The sequence below is a fragment of the Ricinus communis genome, chromosome 8, assembly GCF_019578655.1.
Source record: "Ricinus communis isolate WT05 ecotype wild-type chromosome 8, ASM1957865v1, whole genome shotgun sequence".
NCBI lineage: Eukaryota > Viridiplantae > Streptophyta > Magnoliopsida > Malpighiales > Euphorbiaceae > Ricinus > Ricinus communis.
In genome coordinates this window covers 6,567,976-6,590,227 of record NC_063263.1, presented here as the reverse complement: position 1 = coordinate 6,590,227, position 22,252 = coordinate 6,567,976, and the positions used below count along the sequence as shown (strand labels likewise).

At 33.3% G+C, this 22,252-nt stretch overlaps 2 protein-coding genes across 4 annotated transcripts; both read right to left on the bottom strand.

The window, feature by feature from the left end:
- Positions 1-1,568: 1,568 nt before the first annotated feature.
- Positions 1,569-16,029, bottom strand: LOC8260426 (probable complex I intermediate-associated protein 30). Of its 3 annotated transcripts, none has more exons than XM_002529130.4 (8): positions 15,876-16,028; positions 14,759-14,833; positions 3,625-3,738; positions 3,408-3,464; positions 2,898-2,989; positions 2,654-2,734; positions 2,419-2,517; positions 1,569-2,152 (listed from the first exon to the last, which is right to left on the bottom strand). In XM_002529130.4, the coding sequence occupies exons 2-8, from the start codon at positions 14,808-14,810 to the stop codon at positions 1,964-1,966; spliced, it is 684 nt and encodes a 227-aa protein (XP_002529176.2). In that variant the 5' UTR covers positions 14,811-14,833; positions 15,876-16,028; the 3' UTR covers positions 1,569-1,963. The 3 variants fall into 3 exon arrangements, with proteins under 3 accessions (XP_002529176.2, XP_048233960.1, XP_048233961.1); XM_048378003.1 differs by lacking the exon at positions 15,876-16,028 and adding an exon at positions 15,512-15,852; XM_048378004.1 differs by having other exon boundaries at positions 2,062-2,197; positions 15,876-16,029.
- LOC125370905 (zinc finger BED domain-containing protein RICESLEEPER 1-like) lies at positions 15,892-20,456 on the bottom strand. Its single transcript, XM_048378342.1, has 3 exons — positions 20,250-20,456; positions 18,361-19,185; positions 15,892-15,948 (listed from the first exon to the last, which is right to left on the bottom strand). The coding sequence occupies exons 1-3, from the start codon at positions 20,454-20,456 to the stop codon at positions 15,892-15,894; spliced, it is 1,089 nt and encodes a 362-aa protein (XP_048234299.1).
- Positions 20,457-22,252: the final 1,796 nt, after the last annotated feature.

Sequence of the window (22,252 nt, the reverse complement as noted above, 5' to 3'; positions counted from 1 at the left end):
GCCCTTTCAACTGCATGCCTTTATAGCACAAAAATAAAATGATATTAAGAAAAGAAAGGAAAAGAAACACGTGAAGTGATGTTGGACATTGCCTATGTAAAAAATTTCAGCTTTTGTACGGAAAATTTCAAAAAAATATTATAGCCAGTAGTGGGCTTGTCTGTAACATCCAGCTATATAACACTAATATTGATTTGCATTACACGTAAATTGTGGAGTAACATCAAAAGGGTAGACAAAGAAAGAGAAGAAGAGAAAAGAAAGAGGGGATGGTTTTAATTATATCTAACAACTGGCCAATTGCAAGTTGCATTGCCAAGTAATGGATATTAACTGTCATTTACTACTTGTCAAACATAGAGACAGTTTTCTTTATCTTTCTTTAATCGTTTAACAGTACAATTAGAAATGTCCCTTTCGGCTTGCCTTACGAGTTACATTTCCAAAGTTTGTGTTGTAATAAGCAGTCTTCGTAGGCCCAGCTACAAGCTGCCTCTATATGATAAAATACCCCACATGGAAAAATGAACTTTTCAACCATGGAAATGATAGTTTAGGGTTAGATTTATCTTTAAACCATGTACCAGGCGATGCCCTACGAACTGAATGTTATTTTTTTTATGTTACATGATTCTTGCCGGTTCTAATGGCAGAAACAGACTTGGGTTGGACTAGGGTACTGGCTCAATCCTACCGACTTAATTAAGCTCGGACAAAAAACCTTTATGTGCCTTGACTCGGACCTAAGAAAGCCCGATTGTTTTATTTATTTTTCTTAAATTTACTCACCCTTTTGAAATATAAATTACCCGTAAAAAATTATGTCTTTTATTTATAGTCCTTGGCTAATAAAAGTACAAGCCTAACTGTCCAGACCAAGCTTGATTTTGAACAAAGAAATATGGCCTAAAATTAAGCTCGATCAGCCATCACTTTCAAGAGGTCTGTAATACCTTAAAGACGAGAGGATGTATGAACACCCCATTATCTCAAGAAATAACATGAGGCTTTATGACCCAAGAGTATAGGAGTGGAGTTAGGGCCGTAATCGAGCTGAGCTCGCTTACTCGAGCTCGATTATATTTGAGTTTAGGCTTAAACTCAAACTCGAACTTGGCTTAAATTCAAGTTCGAATTCAGACTCAAACTTAACTTGATTTCAAGCTCATGATCACCAAATATGCAGTTATAAATTTTTTTAATTAAAAAATAAACTACATGCAAAAGTAAACTATGTATTTAAACCTAATAGTAAAAGACAATAACAATAAAAATAACTCTTGAAATAAACATCAATTAGTACAACAAATTCTATGATTTTTACACATTTTCATCCTTAAGATATCCATAATGAAAACAATAAAGAAAACATTTACTAATTTATGTATTATATATTCACATGTATTAAACTATTCACAACAACAATCATTAATAATTTATATATATATATATATATATATATTCTAGTAAATATTTATCTTATTATATTTTACTTGTTAAATTATATATAATTAATGATAAGGACAATTTTTCTTAATTAAAGACAAATAAAAAAACTAAACAAGATATTAAAAACAAACAAGATATTATCAAGCTAGAAACGAATTTATTTTCGAGCTTTTCTACTAGTTCAGCTTAACAAACAAACTCAAACGAGCTGGTAGTTAGCCGAATTTTCAGTAGCTCACGAACAACTTTTAACTCATTTTGTACTGAATAGAGAAGGGAATGAGAAACAATAGAACTACACTGATTATGAAGGCTCAGATGGGCGAAGTTTAATGCCACTGTTAAATTGGCATTTAAATTCTTCTTTTTTTAAAAAAAAGGAATGTTTTACTTAATAAGTTGGCACTGTTAAGAAATTGGCATCTTGTTGATGAACTGTAAACACATTGTGCACCAAAAGAGAGAGTCCGGGTATACAACCATTTCCAAAATTCTCAGAAGCAGTTTACAGCGATCATTTTGTTCTCAAGGCTTTGATCCAATCAATTTCAACTTTGAAATCACCTGGTCCGGATTTTGCACCTGGAACGCCACCTTCTGAATTAACAGACAAGGACATGCCGAGAATACGGGATTGATTCATTTCCATCTCTGCGTCTATCACATTTCCTCTCCATGTTGGCAAATATCGAGCAAGAGGAATCTGAAATGGTAGTGGAGATTAGATGCTAACCAAAAGTACTGCTGCCTACAAAAACCAAGTATGGGTTTATTGAATTTGGCATAGTTATTATGCACACTCATCCGTCGTTAAAACTCTCAAAAACTCATCATAACAAATATCAACCATATAGTCATTAACATAGATATCAATTATTATTATTAGCACATGTCAAACGAAGCGCTTTATACAATGGTCAATGCTGACATTATGCCTTGAGAGAAGATCATCAGGAAAACATAACTTGCCTTTGTAATATACCAGTTATCTTTGGGTACAAAAACAAAAGCCTGCCATGAATTATCTTCCATCTGTCCAGGTGAATTTACCCAATTCTCTGTATAAATCTGCATCATCAAAAATCAGCAGAAGTTTTAGCATAAAACTTTAAGTGACGATTGAGATTAAGGTATGCCAATGGCACTAGAGGCTCTATTTAATACTCGCTGTTTCATTACATGAATGAAGAAAAGAAAAACTCACCGTGGAAATGTAGCATCTTCCATCACCTTTAAGCTTTAGAGCTATTGTGTCATATGCATCTAAATCAATGAAACCATCAAACTGCAGGAGATACAAATTGATAAGGCATATCCTGTTGTGTAACAATAACCAATGATGAGATACTAAGAGTAGAACGAGATTACGCATTCATAGACATCAATGGCAACAATTTTTTTCACTCTTAAAATTGTATAATCTATTAGTCCGTCAAACTACTGTTCACCTTCTTGGACCGCATTCCGCAGAAACCACTCCGAGTTATATTCCACTTTGAACCCTTAGATACGTCCAATGATAAATTCCCAGAGAAAACCCCTATCAGATACATTAAAAGTGATCAAGATACTAAATCGAAAAAGACTGGAAGTTGAACAAATAAATGAGACTTAAGGGGTTTCTTAAAGAAAGGATATATGAAGTTCTTATTTTTAGGAGTTGAAATTGATCCTAATAGCATCTTTTAATATCAAGTAGTGCAAGTTTATGCAATATGCATATAAAAACAACAGAGAAACATGAAGTCACACAGGAATCTGCAATACAAAGTGTAACCTTGTATGGTAAAGTTTGTACTAAAACATGATTCAATTCTCATTTGTATTAAAGAATGGCTCAAGTCTCGAGTTCCATATGAAATGCACATGAATAGAAAGCTGTAGCAAAGCAAAAATATAGAAGTCTCAAGCTATATCAATTATAATGACTTGTTATCCAAAATGACTCAACCACTCACCGGTACCCTTTTTGCCATTCTCATCATCTGTGATCTCCAAAGAAGCTGAAGATAAACCTGGACGAATAAAGAAATGCTCAAATTATTGATCACTAAATCTAACTATCTATGTCCATGATCCTCCATGTCTATTCAATGATGGAAAGTTCTTGCTTCAAGTGTGCTTCTAGAACAGTGGAAGTCATGCAAAAGAGAATGAAATTGGAAATGTACATACCTCCATACTCAGAATCTGAATATAAATGCCACTTCTTTAGCTCTTCCTTTGAATTGAAATTAAAAATGAGCCTCTCACTTGGAGGCATCAAATCTTCAGCACTCCATGTGAGAGCTACAATGAATAGGAAATGGAAAATTGTCACAAGGACATAAATAATTATTGGGCACATAGCATAAAAAAAAAAAGGAATAGAAAACAACAAGAAGAATGGCAAATACCAGACTGAACAAGAATTTAACAAAAGGAAAAAGGATGAATCTTGTATGACCTCTGTACTCTTCAAACCAGCATGTAGAGGTTATCTTATGTTCATCTGACCTCTGTACTCATCTTTATGCCTCTTATGGGTTAAGCAGCAGCAAATTTTCTTTTGCTTATAAGTTTATGCAATAAAATTGCTTCAATAATCAAGTGACCAAATGCTAAAAATACTGGCATGGAAGACAGAATACTACTATCGCAGTTGAAGGAATCAGTGGGCAATTAGTTCTCAACAATTAGGCTAGAATAAGATTAATTCTGGTTGAAGCAAGAGAAAAAATAGTAGATTTAGATAAACCTCTTTGTTAAAATTCAGAACAAAAAATACAATAATAGATGGTCTTCTAGCAATCCTTTTTATACCAGCTATGATAAAGGATTTAATGGAAGTAACCTACTTGAATATTAAATGAAAGAAACTTAAACCAAAGTAACCTAAACAAACTGAATGAAGTGAACTTAAAAACATTAAACAAAAAACTAAAAAGTATTTGAACCAAATTTAATTAGAATATTTTTTTTTTTGGACAAATTTAATTAGAATATTTAAAACGCAATCAAGTAAACTGAATAGCATATGCTCCTGCATCAATCCTCTTATGTCAGACAGAACTCGGCTACAACGAGTAAACCTTGACATACTCTTTGTCGATGTTTCTGTCAATTCATTTCATCAGCAACCCAAGCACTTTCATTTGCTGGTCTCCCAAGCCACTTCACTAAGGATAGTCTGTAGGAATTGCCTCGTCTAGATTTTACCATCTTGACATCTAACACATCTACAGGAACATCAGCCTGTGCAACTGGTAGTGATCAGATTTGAGCTTCAATGGTAAATGCAGCACCATCAAACCCATCACAGGCATAAAAGTCTGAAACATTAAAGACCAGACTAATTTGTAACTCAGGTGGCAGCTCAATTAAATAGGCATTGAACTGATTTTCTTCAAGACCTCATCCAAATGTCCTAGACTTAAGCTTGTGGCAGGCGCGCTTGGGAAATCTTTCTCACCTTGAATGCACAAGTACTTTATCTTCATCAAACTCGCACAAGACAACATTGTTTGCAGGAAGAGTATGTTGCATTGTTATCCTTTAAAGCAGCCTTTACCTCTTCATGAATCTTTCATATACGGTCAGCAAATGCTTCCCCTTCATCACTCACTCTAACTTGCTGCCGTGATGGTACCAAATCAAGCACGTTGAGGTTTCATTCCATAAGCAGCCTCAAACAGTGTTTTCTTTATGCTCCACTTGACAGAATTATTGTAAGCAAATTCAGCTTGGGCATGACTGAATCCCATGTCTTTGAGTTGTTTCCAGCAAGATATGTTAACAGATAACCAAACTTCGATTGTCTGTTTCATCATCTGTTTATGGATGACAGTTACTAGAATATTTCAATTCTTTCCAAATTTCCTTCCCAGAATCCTCCAACAGTGCCCTATAAAACTTCACATCTCTATCGGAAACAATGGTGGAACCCCATGTAATCTAACAACCTCAAAAAGGAAAAATTCAGATGAGTTACATCAGAAGTTTTTAGAATAATATCCCTTTGATGTCTTTAGAAGTCCCAAAACAAAATCCAAACTCAAATGCTGGTTCAGGCAAAGGAATGTACAAGCATGTGCTTTGGGCGCTCCAAATAAACAAGCTGGAAACTTTTTCACCAATCGCTCTACATCTCGATGCATTTTAGGCCAATATTGTCGATCTACCACCAATTCCAAAGTTTGTCCCTACCGAATTTCCTTCAAAGCTATTCCTATGAGGTTCTATAACAATTTGTTCCCTTGAAGATCCTTCTGAAACACACAACCGAGTGCTTTTAAATAAATAACCTTCGTGCAATCTATATAGAAAATTTCTAGCTTGTGAGGAATCTTGCAAATCAGTTATTATCTTAGAGAAATATGGATCAGAATTTGTTGATAAGTTAGAATAACTAATTAGTTTTTGTTTGTTAGAGATATGGATAAACATTCTAAGGTTTAGGAATAAGATAAATTACTTCCTATCTAAGATTTTTTCTATCCTTTAGCTAGTCTATATAAGTTGTGTTTTTCCTATGTTTCATATATGAAAAAAACAAGATAATATTTCTCTTTTTTCCTTTCTCTATAAAATTTTACATGGTATCAGAGCTGAGGGCTTGATCATGAATTTTAAGGCTGCCATGGTTGGCTCTAGTTCAGCCACTTCAGAAACTAGTAGTGGCGGACACCATCAGGGAGAGTTTCTCAGTTACTTCCACCTGTTCCTCCTGAAAATTCTCTTCAAATCACCATTCACAAGCTGAATGGCAAGAATTATCTTGAATGGTCTCAGTCCATGAGATTGGTGATTGATGGAAAAGGGAAACTTGGATACTTGAATGGTGAGATAAAACCACCAGCAACTGATGATTCGAAATACAGGCAGTGGCGCTCAGAAAATTCAATGGTTATTGCCTGGTTGATTAACTCAATGGATCCGATTATTGGAAAACCATTCATGTTTTTGCAAACTGCTCGGGATGTTTGGGAAGCAGTTCGAGAAACCTATTCAGATTTGGACAACCATTCGCAGTTATTTGAATTAAATACCTATATGTGGAAAATGCAACAAGGTAATCGAGCGGTAACAGCTTACTATAATGATAGGATGGCTGTTTGGCAGGAATTGGACATGTTTGAAGATGAACAATTGGAGAATTCTAATGACAGTGCTCGGTACAAAAAGAAAATTGAAAGAGGACGAGTATTTGTTTTCTTGGTTGGTTTAAACAAAGATCTTGATGAGGTTTGTGGACGTATATTAGGAAAAAATCCTTTACCACAACTATTAGAGAAATTTTTTCAGAAGTGCGTAGAGAATAAGCACGACGAAAAATGATGCTGAAAAATGATGAACCAAAAATAGATGCTGACGGATCTGCTCTTGTAACTCGAGGTAGAGACTCAGGGGGAAAGCAGAAACCCTGCTGTGATCATTGTCGAAAACCATGGCATACTCGAGATACTTGCTGGAAATTGCATGGGAAACCGAAGAAAAAAACAGGCAACGATAACACCAAGTTAGGGAGAGATTAGCAATACTAATCCGGGGCAGCAGTCTTCTTCTGAATCTCTTCCTTTTGCATAATCAGATAATTTTTTCATTGCAACCATAGCTTGTTCCAAATCCCATAGCACTTGGATATTAGATTCAGGTGCTACTGGTCACATGTCTGGCAATTCACAAATTTTATCCTCTTATATACCTTGTGCAGGAAATCAAAAGGTTAAAATTGCAGATGGTTCCTTAGCCATTGTTGCTGGGAAAGGAACAATTCCTATTTCGTCTTCTCTAGTTCTTAAGAATATCTTACATGTTCCACATTTGTCATATAATCTTTTGTCTGTCAGTAAGTTAATCTTTGATCATAATTGTCAAGTGATTTTTAAGTCCTATTGTAAATTTCAGGATTTAACCTCGGGGAAGATGATTGGGGGTGCTAAATTGGATGGTGGACTCTACTTCTTCAATGATGAGTCAACCTTTAGAAGGCAAGACCTGCAAACTTGTTTCAATTCTATTTCTGTTTCAAGTGACACTAAGATTATGTTATGGCATTATCGGCTAGGACATCCAAATTTTTAATATTTAAAGTATATGTTCCCAAAGTTATTCATTAATAAAAATACTTTGTTTTTCCGATATGAATTTTGTGAATTAGCTAAACATCACCGAACTGTTTACCAATCGCAACCTTATAAACAGTCCAAGCCATTTACCATGATTCACAGTAATGTTTGGGGTCCTTCTAGAGCGCCAACATTTTCTGGAAAACACTAGTTTATCCTTTTTATTGATGATCATATTAGAGTTTCTTGGGTCTTTCTTTTAAAAGAGAAATCTGATGCTGAAAGTGTGTTCAAAATTTTTTATAATATGGTTCAAACACAATTTCAGACTCAAATTAAATTTTTTCGAAGTGATAATGGAAAGGAGTTCTTTAACAATGTGTTGGGACAATTTTTTGCTGAAAAATGGATTATTCACCAAAGTTCTTGTAGTAACATGCCTCAGCAAAATGGGGTGGCTGAGAGAAAAAATAAACATATCCTAGAGGTTGTTAGAGCTCTTAGTTTTACAACTAAAATTCCAAAGTATCTTTGGGGAGAAGCAGTGTTAACAACAATTTATTTGATTAATAGATTGCCTACAAGAATTTTGAACTTTAAAACACCAATTACAGTTTTTGGTGAATGTTTTCCCATAACTCGGCTAACTAGCAACATTTCTTTAAAAAATTTTGGAAGTGTGGCTTTTGTCCATAATCATGATCCCAAACGTTCAAAACTTGATCCAAAAGCACATAAATTTATTTTTGTAGGCTATCCTGCAAATCAAAAAGGTTATAATTGTTTTGATCCAGTTTTGAAAAAATTGTTTATTTCTATGGATGTCACTTTTTTTGAAGGACAATCATACTTTGACAAATTTCATCTTTAGGGGGAGAACACTAGTGAAGATGTCTCAACTGATTCTGGTTCTGATTTAAATTCTGATTATGATTTAACTTTTGAATTTTTTTCAAATAATGGTATTTCTTGGGGGTCTGATCATGTTTCAAAAGAAAATGGGTCGAAAAATAAAGAAAGTGTGGAAAGAAATGATTTAAATATTGAAAATACTGAACAGCCTTTAATAAGGTCATCTCAAAATCAAAATATTGAAACAACTGATATCTATGCGAAAAAGTTTAAAGGTCTTGTATATTTAAAGGAGCATCAAGGACAAAAAAGAGCTACCATCCCACAACACCATCAAAAATCTAATCATAGGTTGGATCATGAAATTTATGGTTTTATGGTAAGTCTCCAAAACTTCCTACAAATAATTCATCTAGTCAACTTGATCTTCCTATTGCTCTTAGGAAAGGTGTCAGGTCTTGTACTAAACATCCTTTATCAAATTTTGTATCTTACAAAAATATTTCATCACCATATTGTGCTTTTATCTCACATATGTCTAGTATGGTTATTCCAAATAGTGTTTAGGAGGCTCTAAATGTTCCTGAGTGGAAAGAAGCTATTTTGGAGGAGATGAGAGCCTTGGAGAAGAATGCTACTTGGGAAGAAGTGGATCTGCCAGATGAAAAGACATTTGTCGGATGTAAATGGGTGTTTACTGTGAAGTACAATTCAGATGGATCCTTGGAAAGATATAAAGCTCGTCTAGTAGCCAAAAGATTTACTCAAACATATGGAGTGGACTACTATCAAACTTTTTCTCCTGTGGCGAAACTCAATACTATTCGAGTGTTCTTGTTTGTTGCAGCTAATCTAGATTGGTCTTTGAATCATCTAGATGTGAAGAATGCCTTTTTGAATGGTGACTTAGAGGAGGAAGTATACATGGAACCTCCACTTGGTTTTGCTCAGAAATTTGGAACCAAGGTATGTAAGCTAAAGCAATCTTTATATGGCCTTAAGCAATCTCCTAAAGTATGGTTCAAGAGGTTCACAAAGTTTGTTAAAGGTCAAGGTTATAATCAAAGTCAATCCGATCATACTCTTTTCATAAAGAGTTCTATTGAAGACAAAATTTCTGTTTTAATTGTCTATGTAGATGATATAATTTTGACTGGAGATGATATAATTGAAATAAGCAGATTGAAACAAAACCTAGCCAAGGAGTTTGAAATGAAAGATTTAGGCCAGCTAAGATACTTTCTTGGAATGGAAGTAGCAAGGTCAAAAAAAGGCATTGTTGTCTCACAACGGAAGTATATTCTAGATCTCTTGAAAGAAATTGGAATGAGTGGTTGTAAACCTTCTGAAACTCCAATTGAAGCTAATTCTACACTTGGGGAGGTAAAGAATGGTGTTCCAGTAGACACAGGAAGATATCAGAGGTTGGTTGGAAAACTGATTTACTTATCACATACTCGTCCAGACATTGCTTTCACTATAAGCTTGGTAAGTCAGTTTATGCATTCTCCATATGAAGAACATCTTGAAGCTGCATATCGAATTCTTCGTTATTTGAAAAGTACACCAGGACAAGGACTTTTTTTCAAGAAAAATGAAAAAAAAAAGAGTTGAGGTGTACACGAATGCTGATTGGGCAGGTTCAATCACTGATAGAAGGTCAACTTCTGGATATTGCACATTTATTTGGGGTAATTTAGTCACATGGAGAAGTAAAAAACAGAATGTAATTGCTAGAAGTAGTGCTGAGGCAGAATTCAAATCAATGGGACAGGGAGTGTGTGAGATTCTTTGGCTAAAAACGGTTCTACAAGAGCTTAAAAGATCTGTGAGTTTACCTATGAAGTTGTATTGTGACAACAAGGCAGCTATCAGTATTGCTCATAATCCTGTTTTACATGACAGGACAAAACATGTTGAAATTGACAGGCACTTCATAAAAGAAAAACTTGAAGAAGGAATTATCTGTACTCCATTTGTACCAACTACACAGCAGGTGGCAGATATTTTAACTAAAGGGTTGTTTAGACAGCAATTTGAATTTCAAGTTAGCAAGTTGGGCATGACAGATATATTTGCTCCAACTTGAGGGGGAGTGTTGATAAGTTAGAATAACTGATTAGTTTTTGTTTGTTAGAGATATGGATAAACATTCTAAGGTTTAGGGATAAGATAAATTAGTTCCTATCTAAGATTTTTTCTATCCTTTAGCTAGTCTATATAAGTTGTGTTTTTTCTATGTTTGATATATGAAAAAAATAAGAGAATATTTCTCTTTTTTCCTTTCTCTATAAAATTCTATAGAATTATATTGATTTTTAATTCCTCAAAACATAAAACTTGAGTGCTCATAACAATCAAAGCAGAAAAGGCCTACTTTAAGCATCGATTGCAATATTGGATTTTTAAAATTTCTATTCCAATGAGAAATTAAATTCATTAATGAAAGAATTCCACTTTGCACGGCAATCACTAAGCTTCTTCTAGGAATGCAAATATCTCGATGCTTGATGATCAAAATAAACCACAAACTCAAGGTAAGCCAAATAATATTGCCAGTGACGAGTAGCCCTTACAAATGCATAGAATTCAAGTCATAGGTAGAATACATGAATCATACAATTTTTCATTGAAAACTCTAAAGGCCTTCCATCTTGGCTAAGAACTAGGGCTTTTTCATCAAAGCTTTCACTTAATCAAAGGCTCTTTGTGCAAATTGTGACCACTCAAATTTTACCTTTTTCAAAGTTTCAATTGTAGGACTCATAACATAACTGAAATTTCAAATGAACCTCCTATAAAAAGATGTTAGACCATGAAAGCTATGTGCTTCTTTAATAGACTGAAGTGTTGGCCAATGGATAAGCGCACAAACTTTCTTTGAATCTGGTTCAAAACCTTCTCCTGATACAATGAAGCCGCATAATACCACTTCTGATTGCATAAAATTGCACTTGGTTAAGTTTATACAAATCTGCTCTTGCTGAAGTACTTCCAGAATTTGTTGCAAATGTTTAAAATCCTCCTTAGTGGCACTATACATTAAAATGTCATCAAAGTAAACCACAACAAAAGAGTTCAACAAAAGGCTCGAGTACCTATGTGATAACTCACATGATAGTACTTCGCGCATTAATAAAACCCGAACGGCAGCACCAACCATCCAAATAATCCATCTAGTGTTTTAAAAGTAGTATTCCATTCATCTTTACTCCTCATTCCAATTTGATGATATCTGCCATTCAAATCAATCTTGGAAAACATCATGGAACCTACTATTTATCAAGCATCTCTTCCAAACAAGGAATAGGGAAATAATACTTGATTGTTATCTTGTAAATGGCATGACTATTCATACACATTCTCCATGAACAATCTTGCTTTGGAGCTAATAAAGCTGGGAAAGCGCAAGGATTTTTACTTTCACACATAAAACCTATTTTCAACAACTCAACTTGTCTTTGAATCTCGGCTCCCTACATGGGAACATTCTATATGCTAGCGAATTTGGTAAAGAAACTCTTGGAACAAAATAAATGGCATGTTGATTATCCCTAGAGGTGATAAACTTCTCGGTGAATCCTTGTTGATCAAATGCTTGTATTCATCCAGTAGTTATTGTACTTGAGTGGAATATTTAGGCGATACCCCATTTTTCTCACTTTCTGACAATTATGATTAGCGCGTACTTTGCCCTCATTTCACCACTTTCAACTTCAAACCTTTCAGCAGACAAATTCCCAGTGATTTTTCCAATTTACTGATTGGAGGACTCCTAAATGCCAAATTCTTCTCTTCTTTCTTAAGCGGACACCAAGTGTATTTCTTATTATCTTTGAAGAAAGAATAAGTATTAGGCTTTGTCTTATGATCCATGTCATGATCAAATAACCAAGGCCTACCAACAAGAATATGTCCAACATCTATTAGGAGAATGTCACATAAAGCCTCATCTTCCAAGTTACTTACTTTAGTGAATTTGACCAAACATTAAGAAGCTATCAGCATTTCGTGCCCTTTCTTTAACCACCCAATTTTTCAAGGATGAAGGTGTTTATTTGTACGAAGCTTCAACTTGTCTACAGCCTCCTTTGACATGGTATTTTCCATGCTTTCTACATCGATGACAAGTTTACATACTTTTCCTCAACAAATAACACATCTATGGAAAATGTTATGCCTATCTTCCTCTTCATTACTAAGTGTAGTTAATATCACTTTGCACACCACTAACGACTCACCTTTTGCTGGATGGACATCAACTTCCCCTACTTTTTAATCATAGTCATCATATTTTGATTCTAACTCTTTGACTTCTACTAAGTTCACCCTCCATTGTGAACAAGCAAAAGAAGTGTCCCTTCTTGCCACAAGTAAAACACAAACTTGAGAATTGCTATCTCCTTTAGATGTTGTAAGATAACCACATCCAATTCTAGAATTTCTTTGCCGGTTGGTGCCATAAAAAGGCTTCATAGCACCGTAGCAAGAAACTTGCTTTTTAGCAGCTAAGGCATATTGACAAGCATCTTCAGTATTTTATTAGAATGATTCAAACCGGCAAGATATCAAGAAGCAAATTGTTCGTTGCTTTCAGATAATCCAACTCGAGCTGAAATTATTGAAATACGTTGTATAATCCTCAACTGACATGTTTTGCTTCAGACAATGGAACCTCTCATACAATTCCATTCTATAATCAACTGGCAAAAATTGCTTTCAAAGCTTAGTTTTCATATGCTCCCAAGTGCTCACTTTGGCTTGCCTTGTTAGGTGCGTCACTCTTCAATGCTCTTCTACCATTGAAGTGTAGTACCTTTCAATTTAAGCTACACAAAAAGCACCTTTTGATTTTCTGCCATGGGCTTCCATTCAAAGTAATTCTCCGAATTGGATTTCCAATCTAAATAATCCTCAGTATGAGACTTTCCATGAAAATCTGCCACTTCAACTTTGACCCCTCCACCATGGGTGTGTAGCAGCCTCTCTTCCAGTCTACCTCGTGCCACTCGAATTACGAGTCTAGTTTCACGGAAAGGGTTTTTCACCTTCAACTTCATCTTCAACCTCAAGATCCTTAAAATCCTAAGGGTGTTGTGGTCACCTTCCAGATTCTCTATTTGGGCTACCACTGGTTCTTGACGATGCAAGACTGGTATAGCCAGGTCAAATCCTCAAACATTCTCCCCATCTTAGCCATCTAAATTAGTTGGGGTTGGTTGCCTCTGCCTCGGCCAAACATGGTTTACTAGCTAAAAATGAATATAGGATCGTTTGCTCTCATACCACTTGATGCACTTGAAGGAATTAGTGGGCAATTAGTTCTCAACAATTAGGCTAGATTAAGATTGAATTGGTTGGACACAGAGAAAAGATAATTGGTTTAGATAAAACTTCTTTGTTAAAATTCAGAATAAAAAATGCAGTAATAGATTACCTAATTCTTTTAATACTAGCTATGATAAAGGATTTGATGGAAGTAACATGCCTAAATATTAAATGAAGGAAAATCAAACAAAAGTAACCAAACAACATTAAATGAAAGAAGCTTAAAAACATAAAATAAGGAAACTAAGAAAGTACTTGAACCAAATTTATTTAGAATAGTAAAACCATGATAAAGAAAACTGAATAGTACATCTCCTGCATCAACTACTCATAAATAACTCGTAGATCGTTGATCATCTGATAGGTTAAACTACATTTTCCTTCACCTCTATTCTGCCCTAGGGCAGACTAAAGCTAAAATCAGCAATAAAGAAGTTGTATTTGCAGGATTATCACTCATATGTTGATAAGCCAAAACTTTGAAGTTGCATCTTTCTTCACCTTTGCTCCACAACTAGTAAATTAGACGGCACTCAATGAAACTAGATTGGAGCTCAAAACAATGATAACTATGATGGGTTGGTTGAACTTGGCCACTAAAGCAATTGGAATCAGTAATTAGTTGCAATAGGTAAAATTTTAAAGCACATCTTGTACTCCAATCTATATTTCCCTCACAAACTCATGAGAATCCAGTCCCTTCATGAAACATGAGCAATCCAATCACCTTCTGTTATACTTTTTCCATACTAGTGAAGAAAAAAAAATATCACAAGATCGCTTACAGATTTTTATTAGGAGTCTTCAACTAGTAACAACTGAACTTTCATCATAGCAGAAAAAGATTCATGTTTTGCTACTCTAGGAGCATCTCTCGTGAAATTGAGACATCATTAAAAGACACATCCATCAAGAACTTGAGATGTAAATTGCAATGCTCAACATTTTAACATGTACAAGATGCAAAAAGAAAAAGGGACCCCAATAGATTTCCTAGAAGAAAAACCCACATGTTTAGTAGCAAAAGCAAATGTATTTGTAATGTGTATACATACATATTAAAAATGGTAACCGGAGAATACCTTTCTTTGTTGCATTCAGAGAAGCTTGCCAAATTGCTCTAAATCTTGACATTACTATTCCAACTCAATCTTCCTCTAAAATACCAAAAACTCATTTCATTAACTCGAAAGGGCGGCTAGCATTTTGACTTAAAAGTCAAAAACTTTGTATTAAGTTACTCAAAACTTAATCTAATTCAATAATTTCAGCATAGTACAAACTAGCTCTAATTATAATCCTTCTTTACAACAAAAATTCGTGCCTCAAAATGCCCATAAAAGATCAAAGAACCAAGCTATTATTGATATATAAAGAAAAAGAATGAATCCAGTTGAAGAATACTTATAGTACCTGATTCTTTTTTTTCTCTGATAAGTGATTTTTAAAATAAAAAGTCTTAAGTTTTACTTATAAAACCTCCAGTTAGAGAAAGATAAAGGATAAAAGCTCAATTTGGCCCCTAAACTTGTAGCTCAATTCATGATATATTACAAAGGGGTTGGTTTTTTCTTTATATATTCTGGAAAGAGAATTCAAAAATGGTGTTTCATGAGAGCAATAAATTTGAATTTACCAAACGATACAAATATTAGTTATGTCGTTTAAATTGATAACGAGCTTCTAACAACAAAGAAAACTAAGCAAAGTAAGCAAAGTAATTAAAAAGAATCTTAAAGCTTTTCTCCTCCCTCTTTAACGCCATCCGAACCTAAACTCTAACCTTAAAAGGCACACTCAACCTCAGATGACGACTTAAACCAAAAACCAATTACCTGACTATAATTTTGCAAAACTGAAAATGATGTTTAGGAGCATAAAACAGGAACGGAAAGCGATACAACTGTGAATGAGTAGTGGTAACCGTGGTGATGCTGGTAATGGCAGCGACGAGGAATCTCCTTCCAAGTATTGGTTTATTGATAGGGAGAAAGGGAGAGATATAGAGCTTCTTCTTCTTCTTCTTTTTTCCGCTTTTCTTTATCGGCGAGAGATATGCATTATAGAGCTTTAGATTCACAAGGGTTTGGATTCTTTTGTTAGGAATTCCAGTTGGGGCTAAATTGAGCTAACTTTAGGGGCCGAATTGAGCTTTTATCCGGGAAGTAAAAGCTTTTTAAAGAAAGATAGAAAACTTACTCGACTACACTGTCAGTCACTGTCGTACCGTCCGTTCACCGTACTGAAATAATGGTAGCTGAAGAAGTCTGTTCTGGAAGAGACGAATCAGCAGTGTGCCTTTGCTGATTTAAGATCTTCTACACGACGACGTTATACTCACAGAATACGACGTCGTTTAAAAATTTAATGCTTCATGGGCTATTTAGGTTTCTTCACTTCGCCCTTTTAGCTTGGGCTTTACTCCCTTCTTAATGGGCCTTTACCGTATACAAATGACACTATTTTTTAAGAAATTTACCATTTATCTATTTCTTGAAATATTATAAAAATATCTTTTATTATTTTATTTTTTTTAAATATCGCCTGCTGTTTTAAAATTACCATTCTTCATTTTTCCATCTTTTCTATTTTTCTAAAATTAATTTCAGATACTTTATAGATACTTAATATATATCATATTTTAATAAACATGTAATATTCAATGTTGAACATTTGAATTGAATTTTGTTTCATTTTAAAAAGTTTTATAAACTTAAAATATGTTATTATTTGCAAATATATACTTTTTGTTGTTCAATTTTTTATGGGTTTACATTTTATTTCATTTAGAAAATATTCAGATATCTAATGTATACAATTTCTAATTAAATATATACCTTTTATTATTATTTACATTAAAATATATACCGAATATTTTTTTTCTTCAATATTTACTTAATATATACTTTTTTTTATCTTGTAGCAATTCATTTAATTTTTTGGATATGATATTTTCAATAGGCCTCCAAATCTTTAAATTAAAAAATATTTTTTATATTATTTATTTATTTATTCATCATTCATACCACAAAATCAAACAAAATACAACAATGTTTCATAAAAATTAATGTATTTTAAATTTATTATCAGTCAAAAGCATATTGAACATTTATACTTTTCCTTCAAAATATATCTAACATATATCTTTTCATATGGAAAAACCAAATTAGTTATTTTTGTAGATAAAATTAGGTTTTAGGGTAATTTTTTAAATAAAATTTTATTTCTGTATATTTATATTATGAGAAATTTTTGTGGATAATAATTATTTTATATTTCTCTGACATTTATGAAAGAGTTCCTTATTTTTTCTCTTTTTTTTCTAAAGAAATTTCCTTTTCCATCTTTTTTTTTATAAAATTGGCTTAATATATTCGCGGCCTTTAATATTTGATATAATTAGTCATTTTACCTCTTATTTTTCTATAAAAGCTATTTAAAATTTCAAATTGTCCAAATTATAATTTATAGACACATTTTTACTTTGTTGGACATGTAGCCATTTATTCTTGCTTATGTGTCATGTGACTCATTATTATTTACTCTTTCTCTTAAAACTCTATTTTTACGTTTGAAAGTAACAATAATATTAAATGACCTAAATTTAATATAACAAAATTAGATTTAGATTCTATTTAAATTATTAAATTAATTAAAATTTAATATTAAATTTTTTTAATTTTAAACTAGTTTCAATTTTAATTTTCCAGGTATTACCAATAAAACAAAAATGTATTTATAAGTTATAGTTTAGACAAATTGATGTATCTAAATGATTTCTACAGAGGAACAAAGAGTATAGTAAGCCCACAAAACTTAATCTATATGTCTTTTCTTCTATTTATTTCATTTATACTATTCTTTAGAAAAAAATTTATTTATACATTATCTTTTCATATCTTTTCTATTTTGCTAATAAAAAAATGATATCAAAAGAGATATTATAATTAGGGCTGAGCACGGATTGGTCCAATTCGGTTATTTATAAATCATCAGTACCATACCAAACCTCGATTATTTTAAAATTGAAGGTACCAGTACCATACCAAACATAAAAAGATCCAATACCGTATTGTACCAATTTTACGGTTCAATACAGTTCGGTTCGGTGCTATTTTCGGTTCTAAAAATTTTTAAAAATACAACTTTAATCTCATCTTTAATCAAATACATTTAGAGCAAATATGATTACCAACCTAAAAAAAGTAGCATGAAAATCTGAATTAAAATTGCAATCACATTCTTGAACAACATGTTTCATAATTCAGTCACTTGCAAATACAATAATTCATTCAATATTCAAATACAAACCATTAAAATATATGTTACTGCTAGCATAAAAATATTTTACAGATGCCAATCATTAAAATAAATAAATTTACAAACTTTATGTAGCACTAAAATACATGTCCAAAATTAGCAAAGGAATGTTATTACCTCCCATTAAAATTAGCACTCCACATTTAATCTTGGCATAAGTGACTCACCAATCTCAGGATCTTGAATAATTTCTACAATAAAAGTAAAAAATTACGTCAATAAGACTTAGCAGCATAAAAAATAAACAAACATCTGTAAGTAAAGAAATGTTACCTGACTCTATGCTTTCAATATCCTCTATTGATTCTTCTAGTTGGATAGGTTTATTTGAACTTCTAAGCCAATCTTGACAACAAATAAGGACCTCCGCTGTTGTAGGAAGTAAAGAACTTCTATATTGATCTAGAGTTCGTCCTCCAGTACTAAATGCAGATTCAGAGGCTACTGTTGAAGCTTGGATAGCCAATACATCGCGTGCAACCTTGGACAAGATAGGATACCTTACTGAATTCACCTTCCACCATGTTAAGATATCGAAATCAATGGTGAATTTTTCTGCAAATTCTTCGAAGTATCTATCTAACTCAGATATCTTAGACAGATTCTGTTGCGCTTCTTCCTCTAAAAAGAACTCATCAATCTCTTCTTCTGTTTCCATATCACTTGGCCCACTATCATATGCAGATTTCTCTGAGCTTCCTACAACCTCACCCATATGTAATTGATCCTCAATTATCTTGTATTCATCCACCATCAACTCTAAAGCTATCTTCACCCTTTTTTCTAAATTTTTTGCCTCATCTTCACCATAATAAATGGTATACTTAGCTTTCAAGTACTTTAATTTGCACCTAGGATCCAAGACAACAGCCACAAATAACATAACATTCATTTTATCTAAAGAACCCCAATATTTGTCAAATTCAGCTCGCATTTCAATGGTCATTTGACTTAGCTCACTATCCTTGATAATTTTAGAAGCATCTAGTTCTTTTAAAATCTTTATGACCTCCAGAAAATAAAGATTTGAAGTAGAGTACAATGCACCAGATAGCTTGCAAGTAGCATCGTAGAATTTCTTAAGAAACTTTATTAGCACCTTAGCTTTAGTCCAATCTACTTCACTAGGTAAATCATCACCAAAATCAGCCAGAAATTTGGAGTCTATGTCCTCCAACATATCAAAAGCCTTTTGATAGCCCAAAGCACAATCTAACATCAAATAAGTTGAATTCCACCTAGTTAGGCAATCTAACTATAAAGAGGACTTATTCTTTAAATTTGCTAACTCGCAAGCCTTCTTAAATAGATCCATTCTTTGAGGACTACTTCTAATGTACTTCACAACATCTCTAATTTTTTTAATGAAAACTTGAGATATTTGAAGTCCATCTTTCACAATTAATTGAAGGATATGGGCAAAACACCTCATATGAAATGCATCTCCACCTAAAATAAATGCATTTTTCTTTAATAATCTTTTCTTCAACTGTTGAATAGCAGTGTCATTACTAGATGCATTATCAACAGTTATGCACATGACTTTTTTTATACCCCACTCCTCCATAGAAGCATCTACTGCATTACTTATATTTATACCTCTATGACTCTTAACAACACAAAAATTCAATATCCTCTTATGCATATTCTAATCAGTATCTATAAAATGAGCAGTCAAACAGAGATAGCTTAAATTTTGCACACTTGTCCAAGTATCAATGGTCAAAGAGACTCTTTGACATTGTGTTGCAATAATGGCTTTCAATTTTTTTTTTCTCTTCAGCAAACAAAGTGAAACAATCCCTCACAATGGTGAATCTAGAAGGAATAATAAAATTAGGTACAACAACTTGAATAAATTCTCTAAACCCTTCCCTTTCCACAAATCTAAAAGGTAATTCATCTTTAATTATCATTTGAACTAATGCTTTCCTACAAACTTCTTGATCAAAACACCAAGTTCCAATCTTAGGACTTTCTGTATTTATGGACTTTAAGAACGTTAGGGTCTTTTGCGATTTGTCCTTCTTAATCTTTGCATCAATCAACTGTTGTTTATGAGGATATTTTGTGTTACCAAGTTTCCTAAACCAAGTTCTATGGCACTACTACCTTGGTAATTCTTACCACACCATAAACACCTAACTCTACTCATCTCTTTACCATCAGAGTTCTTAATTTTTTCAAAATGCAACCAAACAAATGACCTAGTTTTACTAGGAGAGGAAGTAGGTGGATCAGCAGTGTTAGTACCTTCATTAGTGTCAACAATGTTTTTTTCTTTTTCTGTTGGTGGTGGACACGGATGTTTACTTGAGCAGCAGAGTGGCAACTCAAGTTGTGAGATGAAGCATTATTTTCCGATGGAGGTGGAATTGAAGCTAACCACAATTCTATCATTTGCTCAAGTAGAATCGCTTGTTTTCCTCTTCTTAGTGTTGGATAGTTGGCTAACTCCATGTTTTACCATCTTTATAAACCGCAACATATAAGATAAAATTAAGTTAAAGCTTAATTGCTATAGATAAGTTATAAACTTAATATAACCAAATATGCATCTTTTAATTTGTGCACTTTCATTTTCAACTATTATTTTTACTAATTCAATGGCGGTCGTCCTCAAACATGTCCTAGTTAAGTTATGCGAATCATTATCGAGAGTAAAGCATGCGAATCATTATCAAGAAAATGTCCATAATCAAATCATTCATTAGCATGCGAATCATTATCAAGTAAAGCAAATGCGCACTACCAGCACAAACACATCAATAATGCAACAGGGAACAACAATAAAAATGGCAGCACTAAAATAGTATTTCATCGTTAAAACAGTAAACAGATTACGACCATAAAGATTAAAAATCATTAAAATAAAAAAGCAAATACGGCGACGGCAATGCAAAGAAGAACGCGGCGTAGACCAACGATAGGCGATAATGAGTTTACTAAGGCGACGGGCGCGAGCGGCTTTGTTGGGCCACTTACTGACATTTTGTACATCAATATGGGGTTAAAGCAAAGAAGAGGACATGAGGGTGCGACATGAATGGGTGAATGGAAGATAAAGCAGCATGGAAGCGAAGCAATAGGAACAAAGCAGATTGTGATTCGAAGAACGATGATGGGTGATTTCGAACGCGTAATGAAAACCCTCTGATGCATCCAATTTTTAGTAAGTTCTGTGACCTTTTGAACACGCCATAAATAGCGTTAGCTCGTTGACTTTTTTATTTTAATTAGGAACATTCCCTCAGGACACCAACACTTAGATGGCCTGATGCTCTCCAATCCACACATTTGGAAATGGTTGCTCTTGGGACCAATACCCGCCCATGTTACATACAAATCGTGCCGTGTGCTCACAACCCCTTCGATGTTCTTTCGCATCCAACATCCAAGTTAGCCATGTTCATGTCTGTTCATACATGTCAAACTATACTTAGCCTCGTTTGTGACGGCGGTTTGACTCCTTTGCCCTCCAATTCTTCCTTTTATCATTCTTTAACTTCTTTGACCTAATGCACACACATGTATAGATGTTGGACATCCAAATGTCCATAGAATCATTCTTAAAAACCCCATTTAGATGTGTGTGACAATGTCAAATGAAAGCTCATTTTGCCCTCGATTGCTTGCCCTCACAATCAAAAATAAAATAAGAAAAAATAGTATGTATACTAGATTACTAGTATCAATATACTATGTGACATATTAATATATATAACATATTAATATATATAATATATTTTTTATAGAGTATAAAGTATATTATAATAATGAATAGTTTTCTAATATGTATGTACTCAATATAAATAATTATTTATAAATATATATAAGGTTATATATAGGTTTGGTATGGTTTGGTCCGGATTAGTACAAGACGGATCGGTTCTAAAATTATACTTAAAGAATATTATATATAACCTGGACGACAATTCGGTTATAAAAACTTTCTGCTATTTCTCGGCCTCTATTATTTTGGTTAACGAGGATTCCATGCACTCTAAATTAAAATCTCTTTAATTTACTAACTGTATAAATAAAAATTAAGATTTTAGGCCATAAAATTAGAATTCTGTGACCCATTTCTCGTAAATATAAAAATTCCAAACTTTTTCTGCTAATTGATTTTCATTGATAGAAACCAAAATCGTACAAAGAAACAAATAATACAAGATAATATATAAAGAAATATAGTATAGTTTTAAGACTTGCGTAGAAATAATGACTAATCTATTTTGGAAAATCCTTCGCTA